At 50.0% G+C, this 19697-nt stretch overlaps 1 protein-coding gene across 1 annotated transcript in view; it reads right to left on the bottom strand.

Moving 5' to 3' along the window:
• TXNDC16 (thioredoxin domain containing 16) overlaps nt 1-19518 on the bottom strand; it is a 29058-nt gene extending 9540 nt beyond the window's left edge. The window contains exons 1-12 of the mRNA XM_086613688.1: nt 19350-19518; nt 18322-18404; nt 17146-17219; nt 16042-16116; nt 15590-15711; nt 15004-15094; nt 10519-10675; nt 8909-9075; nt 7832-7892; nt 6298-6445; nt 5325-5471; nt 4445-4504 (exon numbers count right to left, since the gene is read on the bottom strand). Of these exons, the coding sequence (XP_086469814.1) occupies nt 4445-4504; nt 5325-5471; nt 6298-6445; nt 7832-7892; nt 8909-9075; nt 10519-10675; nt 15004-15094; nt 15590-15711; nt 16042-16116; nt 17146-17219; nt 18322-18404; nt 19350-19518 (1354 nt within the window). The remainder of the gene's footprint in view (nt 1-4444; nt 4505-5324; nt 5472-6297; nt 6446-7831; nt 7893-8908; nt 9076-10518; nt 10676-15003; nt 15095-15589; nt 15712-16041; nt 16117-17145; nt 17220-18321; nt 18405-19349) is intronic.
• Nucleotides 19519-19697: the final 179 nt, after the last annotated feature.

Genomic DNA, 19697 nt, shown 5'->3' with positions numbered 1-19697 from the left:
CTTGGCATCCCACTGGACCATTTTCTGCAACTCTCATTTGAGGCTCTGCTTTGCAGCTCAGACGAGCAGTTTGCTGCTGTTCTGCCTTGCGTCAGACTCACGTACCGAAAAAGCAAGCGGCAGCACGGAGCTAAGGGTCTGCAATTCCACTCAAGACAGTCAGGAGCTGTCAAAACACTCCACGAGAGCAGAAATGGTTTGTGTCATTCTCCAGGCTCTGAAATAACATCTCAAATTAAAAGAGGTGTGAAAGGATTTATTTCACACCTCTGATCCAGTATAGCTGGTTCTCATCATCTGTTACCACATAACCTTGTGTCTTGCCCAACGCTGAAAAATAATGACATAGAAATAGGGCTTTGATGTCCTGGTAAAATACAGTTGCAACCCTGCTCTAAGGTCCCTCAAATACAAATTTCAGTATTTGGATACTACCTTGGGGGATTATGTACCAAAAGTGCTCCAAAGGAGCCCCATCTGGCCTGAGGAACACCTTGGACAGGACGATCACTCTCCCATCCCAAACTGCACCACATTATTAATTACTGAACGAGCAGCAGTTTCAGTTGAGTAACTCAGCAACAGACTGTTCAGCCCTATGGTCACTGTTGAGCTGCTAGATGGGAAGAAAGGTGGAAGAGGAAAACAAGATCCTACTGTTTTGTGATTTTAGGTGCTACTAAAACCAGCAACAGTGAGAACCTCTGTCCTAGGAGGTCTTATAAAACCAGGAAAAGACAAATCATCAGTGCTATCGGGAACATGAAAAAAATCAAGCATCTTTGAAGCTTCTAATCCTTTGGAGGGCAGGACTGGCATTAGAAACAGCTCACTTGAAGAGCTGGTCCAAAGACTACAACATGAGAGAGAAGTAAGTTATGTATGAAGTGCTGCACTTCAAGAGGAGGAATCCAGCACGGAATGGGAAATGACTACCCAGCCAGCACCACACAATGGACTCCTAAATCCTTCCTTCAGATTTAGGTTTCATGTATACATTGCTAGCTCACACAGGTGATTTTCATGCCTTTGAACTACAACTTCAGACCTCCATCTTTGGAAGTCATCAGTCAAGAAGACTCCACAAGCGCAGAAGAAGGAAGCAGAAGTGTTTTTCATCACAGTATATTGCTCTTCTTAGATACTGGTTTCTTCTCTTCTTTGCAAAAAAGGTCAATGGCACTCCTAAGAAACACTCAGCACTGTCTCTCCTTCACATCCTCTTCTTCTGTCCCAGGGGTGCTGCTTCCATACATTCCCATCTTGCAGAAGAAAACAAGAGCTGCAGCAGTCAGCCCCAGTGGCAGTAAGAACAGCACGCTCTTGCAGTAAGAGCAGAAAACATGCCCAGTTCTGTTGCTCACCAGCCTGGGCTGCAGCTCCAAGGATGCCGTTGCATCTTCCACAGCCAGGAGGAAATGGCCTGCCTTTTGTAGGCAGGGTCTGTACCTTAGTTAATTAGTTAATTATATTCAATTCAAGCCAGCTGGGTAATAATAATTGGATGCCATAATTCCCTCTTTTTGTTTTACATTTTTTTGTTTTCAAAGGTGTTTTCAAGAAGGCTTTACAGTGAGCAGAGACCCGGTCCATTCATTCCAACTCCAGCACACTTCCCTCCCACAAATATCACATCAGGGCTTGGGGCTTTACCTTCTTCACCAAAGGACTCTTGCTCCAGCTCCTTTGGCTCCCAGCTCAGGCTCTGGAGTCAGGGTCCTCAGGGTCTCTTTGGATGTATCGCATCAGGGTCACCAGTTGTTGCTCACCAGCCTGGGCTACAGCTCCAAGGATGCCATTGCATCTTCCACAGTCAGGAGGAAATGGCCTGCCTTTTGTAGGCAGGGTCTGTACCTTAGTTAATTAGTTAATTATATTCAATTCAAGCCAGCTGGGTAATAATAATTGGATGCCATACAGTTCAGCGAGGCAGGGATGCTTCCCTTCATCTCTTGCTAGATCGGATCTCTCAACAAAGGGAAAACACTTGGAGGGGGGCTGTAAATTTAATTTTGTGATGATCTGCTGAACATCTGTTGCTGGATGACTCACAGAGTCATTCCAGTCTCCAACCTTCGCCATTCCCTTGCGCTCAATCTCATACGACCCATTCTCAGTGCCATTTTGCACAAAGAATTGGCCTCGAAAGCAGGACCTGGTTCTGCAACTCAAAATGTGCCTCTAGAGCGGGTGATTCATGCCTCAGACAGCTGGTCTTGGCTTCCCAGCCCTTAGCAAGAAAGCTCCACCCCAGAGTGCAGGCAGGAATACCAGCACTTCTGGAGAGACTGCCCCAAAGCCATACCCCATGTTTGATTCTCAATAAATAGCTCAAGATCTTCTCTTGAGAAGAGCTATTCTCTACATAGCTCAAGATCTTCTTCCTGATCCAGACTTCTGTCCATTGCACTGCTGCGTCTTCCCTCATCCTGGTCATAACTGAGAGCCCAGGGACCTTCATCCTTTTAGGTCTTCCAGCTCCCCCAGTAGCCCACCTGTGAGTGAGACTCCCTCAGCAGCAGAAACAAAGGATCTCCAGATCCACTAATGCAGCCGTTCTCCGTCGTCTCCGAGGTCACGGCAGGGAAAGCAGACTGGAGTCATTCCACAGGTCACATCTGGCCTGGGAGTCTTTGGTGGGACCTCACTGATCACAGAGGAAAGGCCCTGACCTCAATCAGTTCATAATCTCTGTTGAGAATCTGCCTGTGGCTGCTTCCATGTACCGAGATCGTTATCAAATGATTCAAAAAACACATGGCGAAAGCCCGGCCGCGCAGAATCAGCCAAGGTTTGGCCACTGGCTTGGGAAGAGGCAGGGTTTCATCCACTGACTCTCCCAGGTTGCTCCTCTAGCTGGTCTGACTGCTGGGGAGTCTAAAAAAAAACTCCAAACCATCAACATCCATAACATCTCTAACAACAACAGCCCTCCCTGAACTTTCCTGTTTATTCCTAGGATTTCGGTCCAGATCAAAGCTGCTGGTGACTTCCCCTTCATGCAAATTACAAATGCAGAACCGCTTTCATCCAAACCACAGCACTGTCTGCAGCGTTCCCAGAGGGATTTCTTGTAAGCAATTCCCACTGCATTTCTTCCCAGAAAGCTGGCTGGGTCCTCTGCAGACTCTACACGTCCCCACTGCTGAGAGCTTGGCCTGAATCCAGCTTGCACCCTGCAGGACATGGTGCCCAGTCCCAGTGGAGTGCCATCACTAAGAGAAATGAGCCCTGATGAAGAAGAAAAACCAAGAGAAGGCATCAGCCTCCTCCAGAGGCATCAGAACAGCTCTGGTCTAAATCCACGCGACTTCCCCAGTGTGCTGCGAATAGTTGGTGATGAAGCCACCTGAGGGTCCCCTGCAGCAAGGGGGAGAAAGAGGCATCTATGGAAGAGATTCAGCCCATGTAAGCATGATGGATCATAGAATCATAGAATGGTTTGGGTTGGAAAGGACCTTCAAGATCATCTAGTTCCAACCCTCCTGCCATGGGCAGAGACACCTTCCACTACACCAGGTTCCTCAATGGACGTGCAGAAGAATCCACCTCTCTCCACTGACTGTAGAGAGGGATGGGGCTGAAGCCCTGAATGAAGGTGAATTGGGGATTACACTGCTCAGGAAATATCACAGACCTTCTTGAAGGACCAGTCCCTCCTGTCTTTACTACCAGACTACCTGGTTGGTGTGTGCTCTCTTTAAGTGTTGCTGATTCCTCATCATCACGTGTTATTTATGGAGTTCTGTGGCTGCCTGTGAGACTTTCCATGTAATTAAGCCAGTCTCCAGGCCCTGAAGGCACCATCATTGTAAATTCTTCCTCTGACACCCTCCTGCCTTGGTGGATCTGAGCTTGTCCACACCTGCCTGTCACGCTTTCCACCAAAGCCAAGGCCAATTACCGCGCCTTTCCAGATCAAGTACTTCCAAGGACAAGAGACCTGATGTGGCACCCAGCACACTGATTTGCTGTGCAGCATGTAGTGTGTCTCCTTGCTCTGTGCAGGACCTAGCACCAAGGTGCACAAACAGGACCCCATCTCCATGATGCAGGCTACAGTGCCTGCTGTTTGCCTCTCCCTGGTCCAAAGCCCACCCTGTGTCACCCACTGCCACTGGTGCTCTGTCCTGGCCCCACCATGCTCCTGGGCATTCATCACGCAGTCACTGTGCCCACCAACATCACCATCACCATCATCATCACTATCACGCACCACACAGTCACTGTGCTCATCAACATCACCATCATCATCCTCATCATTCATCACGCAGTCACCATGCTCACCAACATCACCATCATCACCACCACCACCATCACCCATTACACTGTCACTGTGCCCACCAACATCATCATCACCATCACCACCATCATCCCTCACGCTGTCGCTGTGCCAGGGCAGGTGCATGCCAGCTTGAAAGCACTCGGACCTGTGGCACCTTACCTTTCAGGTGATCGGCCACCTCGGTGTAAGACCGCAGCACTGCCAGGGACACTGCCTCCCCTGAAACACAGGAAAGAGACAGCTCTGAGGGACATACAGGTGACAGACCAGCCCACCTCACCCTCTGACAACGTCACGTCACGATTCTCTGCATTCTAAGGTGCTTCAAGCTCTGAAAGACTTGAAAGGAACAGGGAAAATCGGACTTCGATTGCTAACGGTGGGTGGAGGCAGATGGGGCAGATTACAGAATGATAGAATGGTTTGGGTTGGAAGGGACCTTCCAGATCATCCAGTTCCAACTCCCCTGCCATGGGCAGGAACACCTTTCACTAGACCAGGTTGCTCAAAGCCTCATCCAACCTGGCCTTGAACACTTCCAGGAATGGGGCAGCCACAACTTCTCTGGGCAACCTGTTCCAGTACCTCACCACCCTCAGAGTGAAAAATTTCTTCCTTAGATCTAATCTAAATCTCCCCTCTTTCAGTTTAAAGCCATCACATCCTTGTCCAAAGCCCCTCTCCAGCTTTCTTGTAGCCCCTTTAGGTACTGGAAGGCTGCTGGAAGGTATCCCCGAAGCCTTCTTCTCTCCAGGCTGAACAACCCCAACTCTCTCAGCCTGTCTCCATAGCAGAGGTGCTCCAGCCCTCAGATCATCTTTGTGGCCTCTTCTGGACCCGCTACAACAGCTCCCTGTCCTTCTGATGTTGGAGGCCCCAGAGCTGAATGCAGCACTGCAGGGGGATGTCTCACAAAAGCAGGGTAGGATGCGGCACCTACTTATTGTTAAAACTTGTCTACAGGATCACCATGGCATGGAAAGCATGGTGAGCAGCACAAGCTTAGAGAAGACACTGCTGGGCCACATTTCATACTCACAGCTGGCATAAAACAGCACCACTGTCCGGGCAGTCTCCAAGAGGGCAGAGTCGAAGGTCTCCTCTGTCAGGGCAAGAATCTGCTCCAGGGGCAGCTCCCGCTTCTTGTCCCTGGAAACTGCTTCCACCACCTGATCGTCCTGAACATCTGCAAGGGACCCAGAGCCGAGCATGAACACAGGAACACAGCCACAGGGCAGAGCGAACTGCAGCCCCGTCTGCCACCCCATCGGCACGTTTTCATGAGCCAGCGCCTCTCAGCAGAGACACGGTGACCGTGGCAGGAGGGTAAGTAACTGCCTGGTATGGAGATGTGGAGGCAAAGGCACAGACACACTCACTGACAGACACACAAACTCACTGAAATGCCCGTCTGCCAGCCCGCACTAGTTGTGCCCTCCGATCTGAACGCTATTCTTTAACTGCATCAGCTCCTCTAGGATCCTGTGCCACTTCTTCCGGGAAACAAAACCAATTTCGTAAGGAAAACAAACGCATTTGTAAGGAAGCACTGCAGGGGCCAGTGCTTTCTCCCTGGGGAAGGCAAGTCTGGAACAGCTCTCACAAAAACATGTCTCAAACCTTTCCGAGGGGACCAATAATTCTGAGGCTCCTTGTCTGATGTCTGAAGAGGAGACAGCACTGGGTGCACTTCAAACCCCTCGTGCCCCTGCAGCTGGATGCATCCAAGCAGAAGCACCCCTGTCCCTCCTGCAGCACCTCTGCGACTGCTCCTCTAACAGCTGCTGATTTTTCTCCCTGGTGTTTCCCCTAAAAATGATGCCTGTCTCTCATGAAACTCCAGGGATCTGCAGAGAATGAAAGAGCCCCTTTGCACAACCGTGATGCGACCGTGATGGTTTGCCTCGGATTTGTAAGTGTTCTCTAATGCTTCAACGTACGCCTGCACGTCTCTAGCAGATGCTGATTGCATGTCCTATCTGATGACAATCAGCTCTTCATTAGTTGCACACCTTGATTGTTACTCTCTTTTTCATCCTCATCTTCCTCCTCCTCCTCCTCCTCCTCACCCTCCTGGACTTGTCCGACCTTGCTCTTATCTTCCACCAGGGTTATAACTTCATCAGTGTCTTCCAAGGCCAGGTATTTGATTGGCACTCCCTAAGGAAAACAGAATAAATCAGTGGGAGCAGAACATCACTCTCTGCCTATTCCGTCCGCAAACCAAACTCAAGGCTGATGAGGCACCATCACCCAACTCCTTATTTTTGGGGTATGTCAACAGATTCCTAAAGCTGCCAACCAGGGGAGCATCTGGCATGTGTTTCTTTGGCCAAATTTCACCATTCTCATTTGGCGTGTGAGTTTTTCTCACTCCAGACTGACGTTTCCTTGCCAGCAGGTAATCATGGCTACGTGGGATCCTGTGCTGAGAGTGGTGAGAGTGAACACTCGCTCCACCTCCCAGCATCTTAACAGAGATCCACCGCTTCAAGAAAAAGCCCAGTGGCCAAATAGCAAAGGAGAACGGGGAGGTGCAGGGTCCACTTGGATCTCCCTCCTCCAATGGGGCCAGGCTGGGTCAGAGCAGCCCATCACAGCCTGGGAAACTGGCACCAAAAAATCCTTTATCTTATGGAGCTCAACAGAGAAGAGTGCTCCCAAGCGTACACGGGCTGCCAACCCACGGAAAGAAAAAAGCAAAATGTATTTCTCAGAAATGAGCCCCTGTCAGCTTAAAACCAGTTCTGGCACTGTCTCAGCGAAAGCCACTTCAGAGAAAACGAATTTTAAAGTGAACTGAGAGAAATGACAAACTGCTGGCACCTCCCGTTCGCGCCAGGAGGAGAAACACAACATGCACATCTCTCACCAGGGCATGGGAAGGCCTCAGGGGATGCTGAGGTTCAGGTCTGATCCTGTATCTTTGCAATCACAAGTGTGACAGCTCAGGTAATCTGGGCCAACGTGTGCTCCCTGGCATCCGTCGGCGCCGAATTCCATCTTGCCTCGCAAGCTGGGTCAGGTCCCTCCGGAGTTTAACTCATCTTGATCAACCTCATTTAACTTACACCCTGCCCTTTCCCCAGATCACTGCCAGAGGCATTTGGTTACATCAGTTCAGCACACATCTTTGGAAGTTTGCTCTTAGTTTCACACTTATTTCCTCTCCCATTTTTTGAACACCTTTCCTAAGGGGGCAAGGGCCTTTAGAAGTCCAGATCTCTGGGGAATTTGCACTTGGGTTACTACCTTAGGTAGTTCACAACCTTGCGTTGCCTGAAGGTGTAATGGAGATGTCACTCTATGTTTTGAACCCAAAATAAACCCTTTTTTTGTCTCCTGTAAGCAGGCATAATTGCTCTGCAGCACCAAAGTCAGGCAGTCCCAAATACATGCGTGCATCTAGGGAAAGACACTTCCCTGTGAGCTTCTGGGAAGGCTGTCAAATAATAACGGAGCTGAGCAACACCCCAACACCTCTCAAGAGCACCGTGCCCAGCCAGAGAAATAAGAGTTGTACAATAAAGAAATCCAGCACCTAACCTCATCTGGGGTCTTGAGAGCGACGTTTGACCGGAGCAGAACGTTCAAATCTACGAGGTCCCTTCCAAAACACAAAGTGAACATTAGATGGTGTGATGTGCACGGTCACCCCCTCCTTGGGCAAGCCCACCTCTCTGAGCAGCACCATGGAGTTGTGCTTCAGGGCCTCCAAGAACTTGAAGGAACCCAGAATCAATGCCAGTGGTGGAGAAATAGGCTCCAAGTGACCTCCTGGTGGGACTGCACCCTACTTCGCAAGGGGCTTGGACTCCCTTCCTGTGATTCAGGTCTTTGCTCACACACTGGTAGCCACATCCCAGTGCAGCTGCTCTGCTCGTGGACTTCAGCTCATGAGTAAATGCAGCCAAGTGCCTCCAGAGAGGGAGGTACCACAGCAGTAGAAAGCTGGAAAAAGACAGCCCACTCTCACCCTTCCTCCATCTCCTCCCATTTGCACGGCTGTCAGCAGACATCCCCAAAGGCCGTGCAACCATGCCTACAGGGGCTGCACACCTCCTTTGGGAAGACATAGGAGAAGTGTTTGCAACCACAAGCCAGCCTGGTGTACGTAGGCTGCTCCAGAGCCTATGGAGCCGAGATAAGCAACTGGTGGTCAACTGCAGAGGAAGTCAACAGGTCTCCACAGCACAGCTGCCCTATGTCCAACCACGAGCGTGTCTCCTGTCCTCCTGGGGAACAGGTGTGATGGTCTAACTTGGAGAGCCCTTGTTGACTGAGGAGACAGCGCTTATTGAGCGGACACCCCTGCCATGTCCCAGCACTCATAGTCCACCTCCTGTACTGGATCTTCTGCCCTTAATGCAAGGGTAAGATACAAGCCTTCCATCTGTGCTAGGTTTCCTTTCCAAAATCTCTCTTAGTCTGACTGCTTTTCAACTTCTAAGTCAGCAAGAGACTCGAAAAATTCTATACTTCTAGCCAGTCTGAAACCAAACTAATCTGATTCTGGACAAGTCCATAAATGTGAAATTCTCCTGCAGGATATAATCCAGGGTAACCGAGGTCAGAAACACCACAAAAAGCAAGGAGAACCCCAAAACACCTGCGAGCAAATACCTGGACAAAAGGGCAACTCCTGCTTTCCCCAAAAGCTGCCAGGCCACAAACTCTGCTGTCCTCTTGTCAGCCTCATAGGTCTCCTTCTGGCCGAGGATGAACACAAGTGGTAGCCCAAGCTGCAAGTGAACGGTGGAAACCTTCTCTGGGTCCTCAGCAACCTCTGTCTGGAGAAGAGACACAGTTATACTGCAGCACGTCTCCAGACCGTTGAAGGTATCCCAGCTCTTCTCCTGCACAGCCCAAGCCACCAGGTGTTCCCCAGCCACAGAAATAAAGATACCCTCGAGAAAGAGCCTCCAACCCCAATTCCAAAACATCCATCAAAGCAGAACCCACACAGCCTCAGTTAAACTGTTCCAACCTGTCATGACCCTCCCTGTTAAAAACCTGGGCTTCATTATGCATGTTCTTTGTGACTTAGCAGCTCCAGATGTTGAATCTCCATTAATTTTTATTTACCTGGCATCCATTCCCCAGAGCAGTTTGAAAACCCCGGCTGCAACATGCAAGAGCTGGCATCCTCTCCCTTCCTGCCCTGGACATGCTGCTTCACGACAGCTCGGAGCTGCTTAGCAAAGTGCCTTCCCTCTATGGACCTAACCCTGGAGGTTGGCTGAAGAGAGCACTTCTCAGCTCTGCACTTCTCAGCTCATCTACTCGTCCTTTTGGCTGGGCAGAGATGTCACCAGTGGGAACTGGAGGCCTACTGAAGTTCACTGCCCCATGGGAAGAGGAGATAGGAGGGAGCCTCCTGTCCCTTGTGCTCACCAAGGCATTAATGACTGATATCAGACTCCCCAGGGTGCTGAGCCTTCTGTGACAAATCTAGAGAAGCAGCTGAGGACTTTGGGTCTGTCTAGTTTGGTGAAAACGAGGCTGAAAGGCAACCTCATTGCCCTCCACGGATTTCTGAGGAGGGAACGTGGAGATGGAGGTGCTGATCTCCCTGGTAACCAGGGTCAGGACGCATGAGAATGGTTCACAGATGCACCAGGGGAGGTTTAGACTGGGCATTAGGAAGCATTTCTTTATTAAGAGGGTGGTCAAACACTGGAACAAGCTTCATATAGAGGTGGTTGGTGCCCCAAGCCTGTCAGGGTTTAAGAGGCACTTGGACAATGCCCTTAACAACATGCTTTAACTTTTGGTCAGCCCTGAAGTGGTCAGACAGTTGGACTAGATGATCGTTGTAGGTCCTTTCCAACGGAAATATTCTATTCTATTCTATTCTATTCTATTCTATTCTATTCTATTCTATTCTATTCTATTCTATTCTATTCTATTCTATTCTACCCTACACTATCCTATATGTTCCAGCAAAGACCAAGGGTTGCCTCCACCCCGTTCCCACTCATGGTGACAACTAGAGGAGCATGCATTGGTGCCAGGGCTCCCTGGAAAGGTCTAGGCAAGCTGAGCAGTGTGACGGAGTGTCATTCCATCAAGCACCAAGCCTGTTTCAGCTTGGATCCAACCTGTGAGCTTTGTCATTAACTTTACAGGAAAGCGGCAGATTCTCACCCTCTGCTCACACCTTCCTCATCCTCACATCCACCCCAGCTTCCCTCGTGCCTACAGCCCAAGTGGCTCCTTTTCCCCAGTCATACCACCAGAGGAGCCCCCATGAGCTTGAGGTGCCTGTGGATGTTGAGCATCGTCAGCGCCTGCCCCATGGCTGTCCTCCTGCAGGGCTGTGCCAGGTCCGTGGCCCGCTGGCAGTGGCAGAAGAACAGCCGGGCAGACGACACGTCAGGCTCATCATTGCTGTGAGAGAGAAGACAAAAACCACGCTGAGCTAGGCATCCACTGCAGGGTTGTAAAATGCCCTGACAGAACGACTACGTCTGCTGACACGTTTTACAGGGCAGATGATCCTCAGGTTGAAGGTTTGGCAGGCTTGTGGGACCTCTTCAAGAGCCCTGGTACTGACAGGAACAATCATGTCCAAGTGCCTTTCAGAACTGTGCTGAACGTCTAAAGAAGACCCTGACTCACCAGGTGTAAATGACTCCAACCCCAGAACAGTCAGCCCAGCTCAAGAAGGACACAAATTAAGCTTTTCTCAGTGGGACCAGCCATGCCACTGCGGTGGAGAACCTGGCAGGAGGAGGAAGCTGAATTCTACAGCTTCACTCCTGTCTTTTAGAGTCAGAGAATAGAATCATAAAATCATTTAGGTTGGAAAAGACCTTGAAGATCATCGAGTCCAACCGTTAACCAAGCACTGCCAAATCCACCACTAAGCCATGTCCCTACGCACCACATCTACACATCTTTTAAATACCTCCAGGGATGGTGACTCAACCACTCCCGTGGGCAGCCTGTGCCAAGGCTTGACAACCCTTTTGGTGAAGAAATTGTTCCTCATATCCAATCTAAACCTCCCCTGGCACAACTTGAGGCCATTTACTCTTGTCCTATCACTTGTTACTTGGTAAAAGAGATTGACCCCCATCTCGCTACAACCTCCTTTCAGGTAGTTGTAGAGAGCGAGAAGGTCTCCCCTCAGCCTCCTTCTCTCCAGGCTGAACAACCCCAGTTCCCTCAGCTGCTCTCATAAGACTTCACCAGAAGTCGTCACCAGCTCCAGACCCTTCACCAGCTTCGTTGTCCTTCTTTGGACACGCTCCAGCACCTCAAGGTCTTTCTTGTAGTGAGGAGCCCAAAACTTGAACACACTATTCGAGGTGCGGCCTCACCAGTACAGGGGGACAATCACTGCCCTGGTCCTGCTGGCCACACTATTGCTGATACAAGCCAGGATGCTCTTGACCTTCTTGGCCACCTGGGCACACTGCTGGCTCATATTCAGCCGACTGTTGACCAACACCCCCAGGTCCTTTTCCACCAGACAGCATGCCAGCCACTCTTCCCCAAGCCCGTAGCATTTCACGGGGCTGTGGTGACCCAACTGCAGGACCTGGCACTGAGCCCTGCTGAACCTCATACAATTGGCCTCAGCTCATCGATCCAGCCTGTCCAGATCCCTCTGCAGAGCCTTCCCACCCTCAAGCAGATCAACACTCCAGCCCAACTTGGTGTCAGCTGCGAACTCACTGAGGGTGTATCTGATCCCCTTGTCCAGATCATGGATAAAGATATTAAACAAAACTGGTCCCAATACTGAGTCCTGGGGAACACCACTTGTGACCAACTGCCAACTGGATTTATCTCCAGTCACCACAACTCTTTGGGCCTGGCCAGTCAGCCAGTTTTTACCCCGTGAAGTGTACATCCATCCGAGCCATGAGCAGCCAGTTTCTCCAGGAGAATGCTGTGGGAAATGGTGTCAAAGGCTTTACTAAAGTCTAGGTAGACAACATGCACAGCCTTTCCCTCACCCGCTAAGTGGGTCACCTTGTCACAGAAGGAGATCAGGTTAGTCAAGCAGGACCTGCCTTTCATAAACTCACGCTGACTGGGGCTGATCACCTGGTTGTTCTGTACGTGCCGTGTGATGGCACTCAGGACGATCTGCTCCATAACCTCCCCTGGGACCGAGGTCAGACTGACAGGTCTGTAGTTCCCTGGATCCTCCTTATACCTTACTGATGACATCTTACAGACTGTATAAGGAATATTCCACCTTTTGAACCACATTGGTTTTGGCTGTGCCAAAGGAAGCAGTGAGATCGAATTCCCTGCATGATTCCCTGGTTAGTGTTCCGGCTCTGCTTCCACCACTGGTGTTGGCCTGTGGGTTAACTTTGGAAAATCATGTTCCTTTTCCTATGCACCCATTCCACACCTCTAAAACAGGGATCACCTTTGTAAAGGGTTTTAAGATCTCTCTGTGGAAGAACATAGAGTGTAGTATTAAGACCCCAAAGCCTGCTGTCCCGGTTGGCTGAAAGGTATTCATGTTGGTGAAGCTACCACCATTTCATCAGCTACAGAGATGGCCGGCTGGTGTCCTCTCTGCTTTAAGCAGAATAAAGCCAATTCCCATCCAAACGACAACCTTGCCATCTAGTGGCAGCCACAAAATGCTATCCCTGATCCCTGACTGCAGTAGGTCACATCAGCACCAAGTTGCCTTGAAGTATCGGCCCTCCTAATGCTGCTCCTCCTGTGTGGGAAGAGGATGGCCTGAACTGGCCAGCTCCAGTGAAGCCATTGGGTGGGAAGTCCCAAATACACGAGCAGTGTCTCACACAGCGGAACTGCAGAACTCGCTGCTGCCAGAAGTCGCTGAGATGAAAAGTAAAAATGCGTTTAACACCATGATAACAGGTTCAGGACCCATCTCTGAGAGTCTTGAAGCCTCTGACTGCCAGAAGATGGGAGGCTGCAGTCAACACAAATCCATTTCCTCATGTTCCCTCTCTGGGAACCATGCTAAGGCACCTGGAGAGCAAGGAGGTGGTGGGTGACAGCCAACATGGCTTCACCAAAGGCAGATCGTGCCTGACCAACTTGGTGGCCTTTTACGATGGGGTGACAGCATCGGTGGACAAGGGTCGACCAATGGATGTCATCTACCTGGACTTGTGCAAAGCTTTTGACACTGTCCCGCACGACATTCTTCTCTCTAAATTAGAGAGGCATGGGTTTGATGGATGGACCACTCGGTGGATAAGGAATTGGCTCAATGGCCGCACTCAGAGAGTAGTGGTCAACGGCTCAATGTCCATGTGGAGACCGGTCACAAGTGGCGTCCCTCAGGGGTCCGTGTTGGGCCCGGCCCTCTTCAACATCTTTGTCGGTGATGTGGACAGTGGCATGGAGTGCACCCTCAGCAAGTTCGCCGATGACACCAAGCTGTGTGGTGCCGTCGACACGCTGGAAGGGAGGGATGCCATCCAGAGGGACCTTGACAGGCTGGAGAGGTGGGCCCGTACCAACCTCATGAAGTTTAACCAGACCAAATGCAAGGTCCTACATCTGGGTCGTGGCAATCCCAGGCATAAATACAGACTGGGTGGTGATTGGATCGAGAGCAGCCCTGAGGAGAAGGACTTGGGAGTACTGGTGGACGAGAAGCTCAATATGAGCCGGCAATGTGCTCTTGCGGCCCAGAAGGCCAACCGCGTCCTGGGCTGCATCAAGAGGAGCGTGGCCAGCAGGTCGAGGGAGGTGATTCTCCCCCTCTACTCTGCCCTCGTGAGACCTCACTTGGAGTACTGCGTCCAGTTCTGGAGTCCCCAACATAAGAAGGACATGGACCAGTTGGAGAGGGTCCAGAGGAGGGCCACGAAGATGATAAGAGGGCTGGAGCACCTTTCCTATGAGGACAGGCTGAAAGAGTTGGGGCTGTTCAGCCTGGAGAAGAGGAGGCTCCGGGGTGACCTTATAGCGGTCTTCCAGTACCTCAAGGGGGCCTACAGGAAAGATGGGGAGAGGCTGTTCAGGAGGGCCAGTTATGATAGGACAAGGGGTAATGGTTTTAAAATAGAGGGAGGTAGGTTCAGGTTGGATATTAGGAAAAAATTTTTTACTATGAGAGTGGTAGAACACTGGAACAGGTTGCCCAGAGAGGTGGTGGATGCTCCATCCCTGGAGACGTTCAAGGCCAGGTTGGACAAGGCCCTGAGCAACCTGATCTAGTAGGAGATATCCCTGTTCCTTGCAGGGGGGTTGGACTAGATGACCTTTGAAGGTCCCTTCCAGCCCTAACCATTCTATGATTCTATGATTCTATGTCCCTTGGGAAGTAACTACGGCCACTTCAGAGGTAAGATATGGACCTGGGTGGGCTTTGCTCCAACCCACTATAGCAATTCTTACCCTTCTCAGCTGGCCAGACTTGATCATCAAAGCACAAGGCTGAGTGTTTTAAGACTATAGCATCAGCTATATCAACCCTCCTGAAAACCTACGGCTGAGGTTTGATCAGTCAGCTACGGAAAGGAGACAGTGGGCTCTTCTCCTATAACAGCCCATTCAATGAACAGTCACAAATGGCATGGCTAGTCCCAGTCCAGGAATGCAAGTAGCAGCTGGTTTTGGAGAAGCAAAACAGATCTGGCTGTCCACCCTTGGCATAACATCCTACTGTCATCCCAGATCTGACCTGGGAATCTGAGGAACCAAGAATAGAGCAAACAGAGCAGGGGAGCAGCTCTACCCGGTGTGTGCGCGTTTGGACGTACCCAGTGTCCTTCAACAGCGTTGCCTCAGTCGTCAGAACAAACTGGTGGACAGTCCCGTAGACAAAAGCCGCCTCCATCACCGCTCTGTGCTCTGGAAAGAGAAAGGCAAGACCAACTCATCTCAGCTCCCTCCAGATCTTTCTCTTCATCCTTCCCAGTTGCAAACATCGATGCCCAGGCTTGCAGAAACTCTTGGTAGTCTGAAGACATCTTGTGAAGGTAACTGAGTAACTGGAGCTGGACCCAGTTGCTGATCCCCAGTAAACACACAGGTGGTCCATTCTATTGCATAACCAGAGATCTACCTACGGGTTTATTTATTTTATAAGACAGCAACCACTGGCTTGCTTTCCCTCTCAAGCCCAACTCTGAAAGTTTATGCTCCCAGCAAAACTCTCCTGGAGCAACCTTTCCCTTTGGAAACACAGCAAGACAGACAGAGGTGGAGAACTTGTGTCTAGGTGGCCCTTTTGGGGTTTCTTTGATCCTCCATTTGCAGGATTTTGGGTCAGAAACGCAGCTGCCTTTCACTTTAGTAAGACAGGCTCTGGGAGGAGACCAAAGATGAAAAGCTGAGAGTTAATACCTGCTGTCCCAGTAGCTGGTACATAGGCAAAGACCATGTTCAACCTCCCTTTCAGTGTGTTTTCAATGTTCTGAAGATCTGCCAGCGTTTCAACGTACTTAACTTCATTAAAGAGCAGGGCGCTGAGGAGTCAGAAAAAACTCATTAGCAACTGTTTTAAGAGCAAATTTGCAGCCGCATAAATGGGATGGGGATAAGAAGGTAAAATTCCAGCTTCTTGCTGGCAGATTGAAGATGTGCAGCCAAATACAGCTGCCCAGATGTGTGCTGGTGAGTCATCTCAAGGCTATAGATTTAACAGGGTCAAAGCATACCAAAGAGAGAAGCAGCCTTCTGCTCAGCTGAGAGCAGCCTCTGGAACATGTGAGGTCTGGGTTTATGCAAAACTTTGTATCAACAAGTGAAAATGGAAAGTAGATTATTTCACAGAGGTGAATCTAGTCTGTACTTACAACAAAACGTTAGCGACAACGGAGTTCACGTCAAACAAGGCATCGGTGGGGAACTCTCTGATCAGCACGTTACCTCTGGGGAGGGAAGAAAGAGGATCACCAAAGAAACGATGAAACATTAGCTACATGTACTAATTAATGTTCACTTTGCTGAATATTTCCAGATATCTGCTGGCAGGTATGGCTGGAAAGAAAATGACAGGATTGAATCTGGGGGTTTCGAAGGACTAGGTGGTCCAGGTTTTAGTGAAGCCACCTCTGCCACTGTCGTTTCACTCGGCTTCTGGGGACTGTTGATGAGAAGCCTAGCACAGACTGAGAGAAGGTCTCTCTATACCAAGCATCACGCTGGAGACCCTCACCACCAGAGGAAACGTTTCTGTGGGTCATGTACCCAAAGTCTTCAGTACGAGGGTGGTGAGACTTTGGAATAAATTGCCCAGAGAAGTTGTGGATGCCCCCTTCCTGGAGGTGTTCAAGGCCAAGTTGGACAGAGCCTTGAGTAGCCTGATCTAGCTGAGAGGCGTCCCTGCCCATGACAGGGAGGTTGGATTAGATGATCTCTAAGGTCCCTTCCAGCCTATGCCATTCTATGATTCTATGATTCTATGTACAACAGTCAAGGAGAACTAAGCTGATACACGGAGAAGCTTCCAGCTGATGACCTATGGAGAAACCAAGAGCTAAACCTTCTCATCCAGGGCAGATGAGCTAACCACACCAACAGGAAGAGCATCAAAGAGTGTTTCTTTCTAGGAGTAGACCCAAAAAGCTTAGAAATCTGAGGGCAACTCTGAAGGACCTGATGGTGGGAGCCCACAAGGAAAGAACACTGATGGAGGATTTCTCTCATGGTTTCATGTAGCAGCACAGGTCTCTGCTGCTCAAAAGGAACATGGGGCAGGATGGGAGTTTTCACATTGAGGAAAAAGCACCTACTTTGCCTGTGTTGGACCTCTTGGTTGGACTTTTCGCTAAACTTTGTGTGTCACTGCTATCCTCACGGCTCCTCTACGCAGACATCTCTCTGATCGCTGACAGCATTTTCCCCAACATTTGCACTGGAAAGCGATCACAGCGTGGTGCTGATAAAGCCCCCCTCACCTGAACAGGTAGGCTTTCCTTAATGCATCTTCTTTTCCACAATATCTTGAGACATCCTCTTTGGGACAGTTAACCTAGACATTGAAAGCGTGGCATTAGATACGCAGCTCCACGAATGACTACAAACACACAGCACTACAGCTTTCTTCCATTCAGGAGTATAAACACAGCCTTTCCAAACCTGCAGGGAAAGAAAATACAATAAAACGGAGTCCAGAGCTGTGGACTGGGGATCGTACTTCAGTTCTCCAGCTCAGTCTGCTTTGAATTGGGTCAGAAGGGATCAAGAGAACTTATGATCTGCCCAACATATTCAAAGTGACACATTGCTGCTTGCTTATTAAACTCAGCCTGTATCTGGAGGAAATTAAAGACATACACACATATATATAAAAGCACCTCTTATAATCTAATTGCACTTGCCTGGATTTGGAATTCCCTCACCTAAATCTTCATTAAAAAAATCCTTTATACAAAATATTTCTTGCACTGAATTGAAAAGTATTCAACTGACCCCATCCATCATTCTTGGCAGTCTGAAATAGCAGGAGGGAACCGTGGAGGCAGTTGGGCAAGTCCCAACTTCTGAGTGAGACAAGCAGACTGATGCCCTCCTGGGCAGCACGCTGCAGATGGTACTCTTCCTTGTGCCATGCCCATGGGTACACGGCAACGACCTTGCAACTCCACACACCCCATGCAGCTCCTGAGAGGTCAGATTAGATCAGCCAGCTAAGCCTGGGATGTGGGGTTGCCCATGGAAAAGATTAATCTGCGGGAAAAATGGGAATAGTTGAATGTCCCCTAAACCCATAAACGCAAATCGAAGTGTAGAGGTTCATCTACTGAGACTGAACTAGGAGGTCAAGAGAAGCTTAGAACTGCCAGTTCTCCACTTCACTCTCTGTGTTTGGAGACACAGGCACAACATCGAGCCTTTCTGGGACACAGAAAGTGTCCCACAGGCAGGAGGTGTGATGCAACCCACCAGCAGCAGATGTAAGGTCAAGGCAAGAGATAAAATGGGATGCCCTGGTCTGCCAACATCTGCTTTCTTGTGGGGTCCCACTGCTGTCAGCCCCCAGGATGGGTTGGGAGAAGCTCTGGCTACCCTGCAGGAAGCCCTGCAGAAATAATCTGCAGAAACAGCCCATCCCACTCCTCGTCCTCGTTTACCTTCACCACTGAAATGCCATAGTCCTGGAGGGCCTTGGCTGAGTTCTCAATCTGCTCCAAGAAGGGCTGGGCACCAGCAGAAGCTGAAACAACAAAAGGAAAACTGGTTTCCATCCCTTCCCCTTACGGATGAGGCAGAAGAGGGTACCTTCAGGGCAAGCACTGCCTGTGCTCTGCCATGGTAACAGCATCTAGGGTCTCCGTGCAAACACCCCTGGGACATCTGAGCAGATCTGAGCAGGGTGAATGGGGAGCCGCGGTGTGCTGCCGGCGGGGGTCCTGGAAGCTGGCTGGGGAAGGCAGAGGGACTGGGACTGGTTTTGTCAGATGGGTGCTGCTGGGCTGGGCTGCAGGTCCTCAGAGTCAAGAGCATCCTCCTGCCATGCGCTGAGACACAATACGGTCTTGCTCTTACTCAAAAAGTATGGTAGTTACTGAAACCAAACTAACTATGGGCAACAACACAAATGTCAACAGACTCCCCACTTTCCTTTCTTACACGCTCAGGGCTGATGTGGGAGATGTGCTGGTGTCTCAGCCCACGCCGATGTCTCTGGGAAACCATACTTGGGGGTCATGAAGGAGCAGAACAAGAAAGGCAAGGCCCAGGATCTCCCTCTAATTCTTGACAGCCCTTAGTTCCCCTGTATGCAAGGGATCCCCCTTTCCCAGGGAGCTACCATGGAAGAGAAACTCAGCCCCTCTGAGGGGACAACTCCTTATGAGGATGGGTTTCTCATCCGTGGTATCTCCAGAAAATAATCCAGAAAATTAATGAAGAGGTTTGAAGGAGTCTGCCTGGGGACACAGCCAGGAAAGATCCCACCCAAAGAGGTCTCTGCCTGTCAGGCGCACTCGGGGCTGTGCAAGCTCTGATTTACCAGCTGAGCTCCGCCTGCTCTTCAAAATCACTTTGGGTTTAAAAATGCCAAGAATCGCCTCTTCGTTGTTCCACTTTCACACGCACCTTCACCCGAGCTTTTGCTGAAAACTCAGGCTGATGTAAATACACATCGTTAAATACATACCCTTATGGCTGAAATAAGCCAGGGATGCTCTGCCAGCTTGTAAGCTACTGAAATACTCCTGGGGGCTCAGCTCCTGCAGCAGGCTCGCACTTCCCCGCGTCGGGAAGGAGGAAGCACAGAAGAGCAGGAAAGAGAAGGAAAAAAAACATCTGTCCTTTTGGGCTGCCATGGCTGTTACTGGCTACAGGAACCGGAGACTCACAACTGGAGAAAAAAATCAAAAATATATACGTGTATACACAAATTTAGATTTATACAGATATACACATTTATATATAGAGTGTCTTCTGTTTAGGTAGGTGCAGCGTGACTGTAATTTCCAGATGTGACACAAACACCTCGAGGACA

This window comes from Tauraco erythrolophus, chromosome 6 (genome assembly GCF_009769465.1).
Source record: "Tauraco erythrolophus isolate bTauEry1 chromosome 6, bTauEry1.pri, whole genome shotgun sequence".
Classification (NCBI taxonomy): Eukaryota; Metazoa; Chordata; class Aves; order Musophagiformes; family Musophagidae; genus Tauraco; species Tauraco erythrolophus.
The sequence above is the reverse complement of the archived record's forward strand: the minus strand, read 5'-3'. Positions and strand labels throughout refer to the sequence as shown.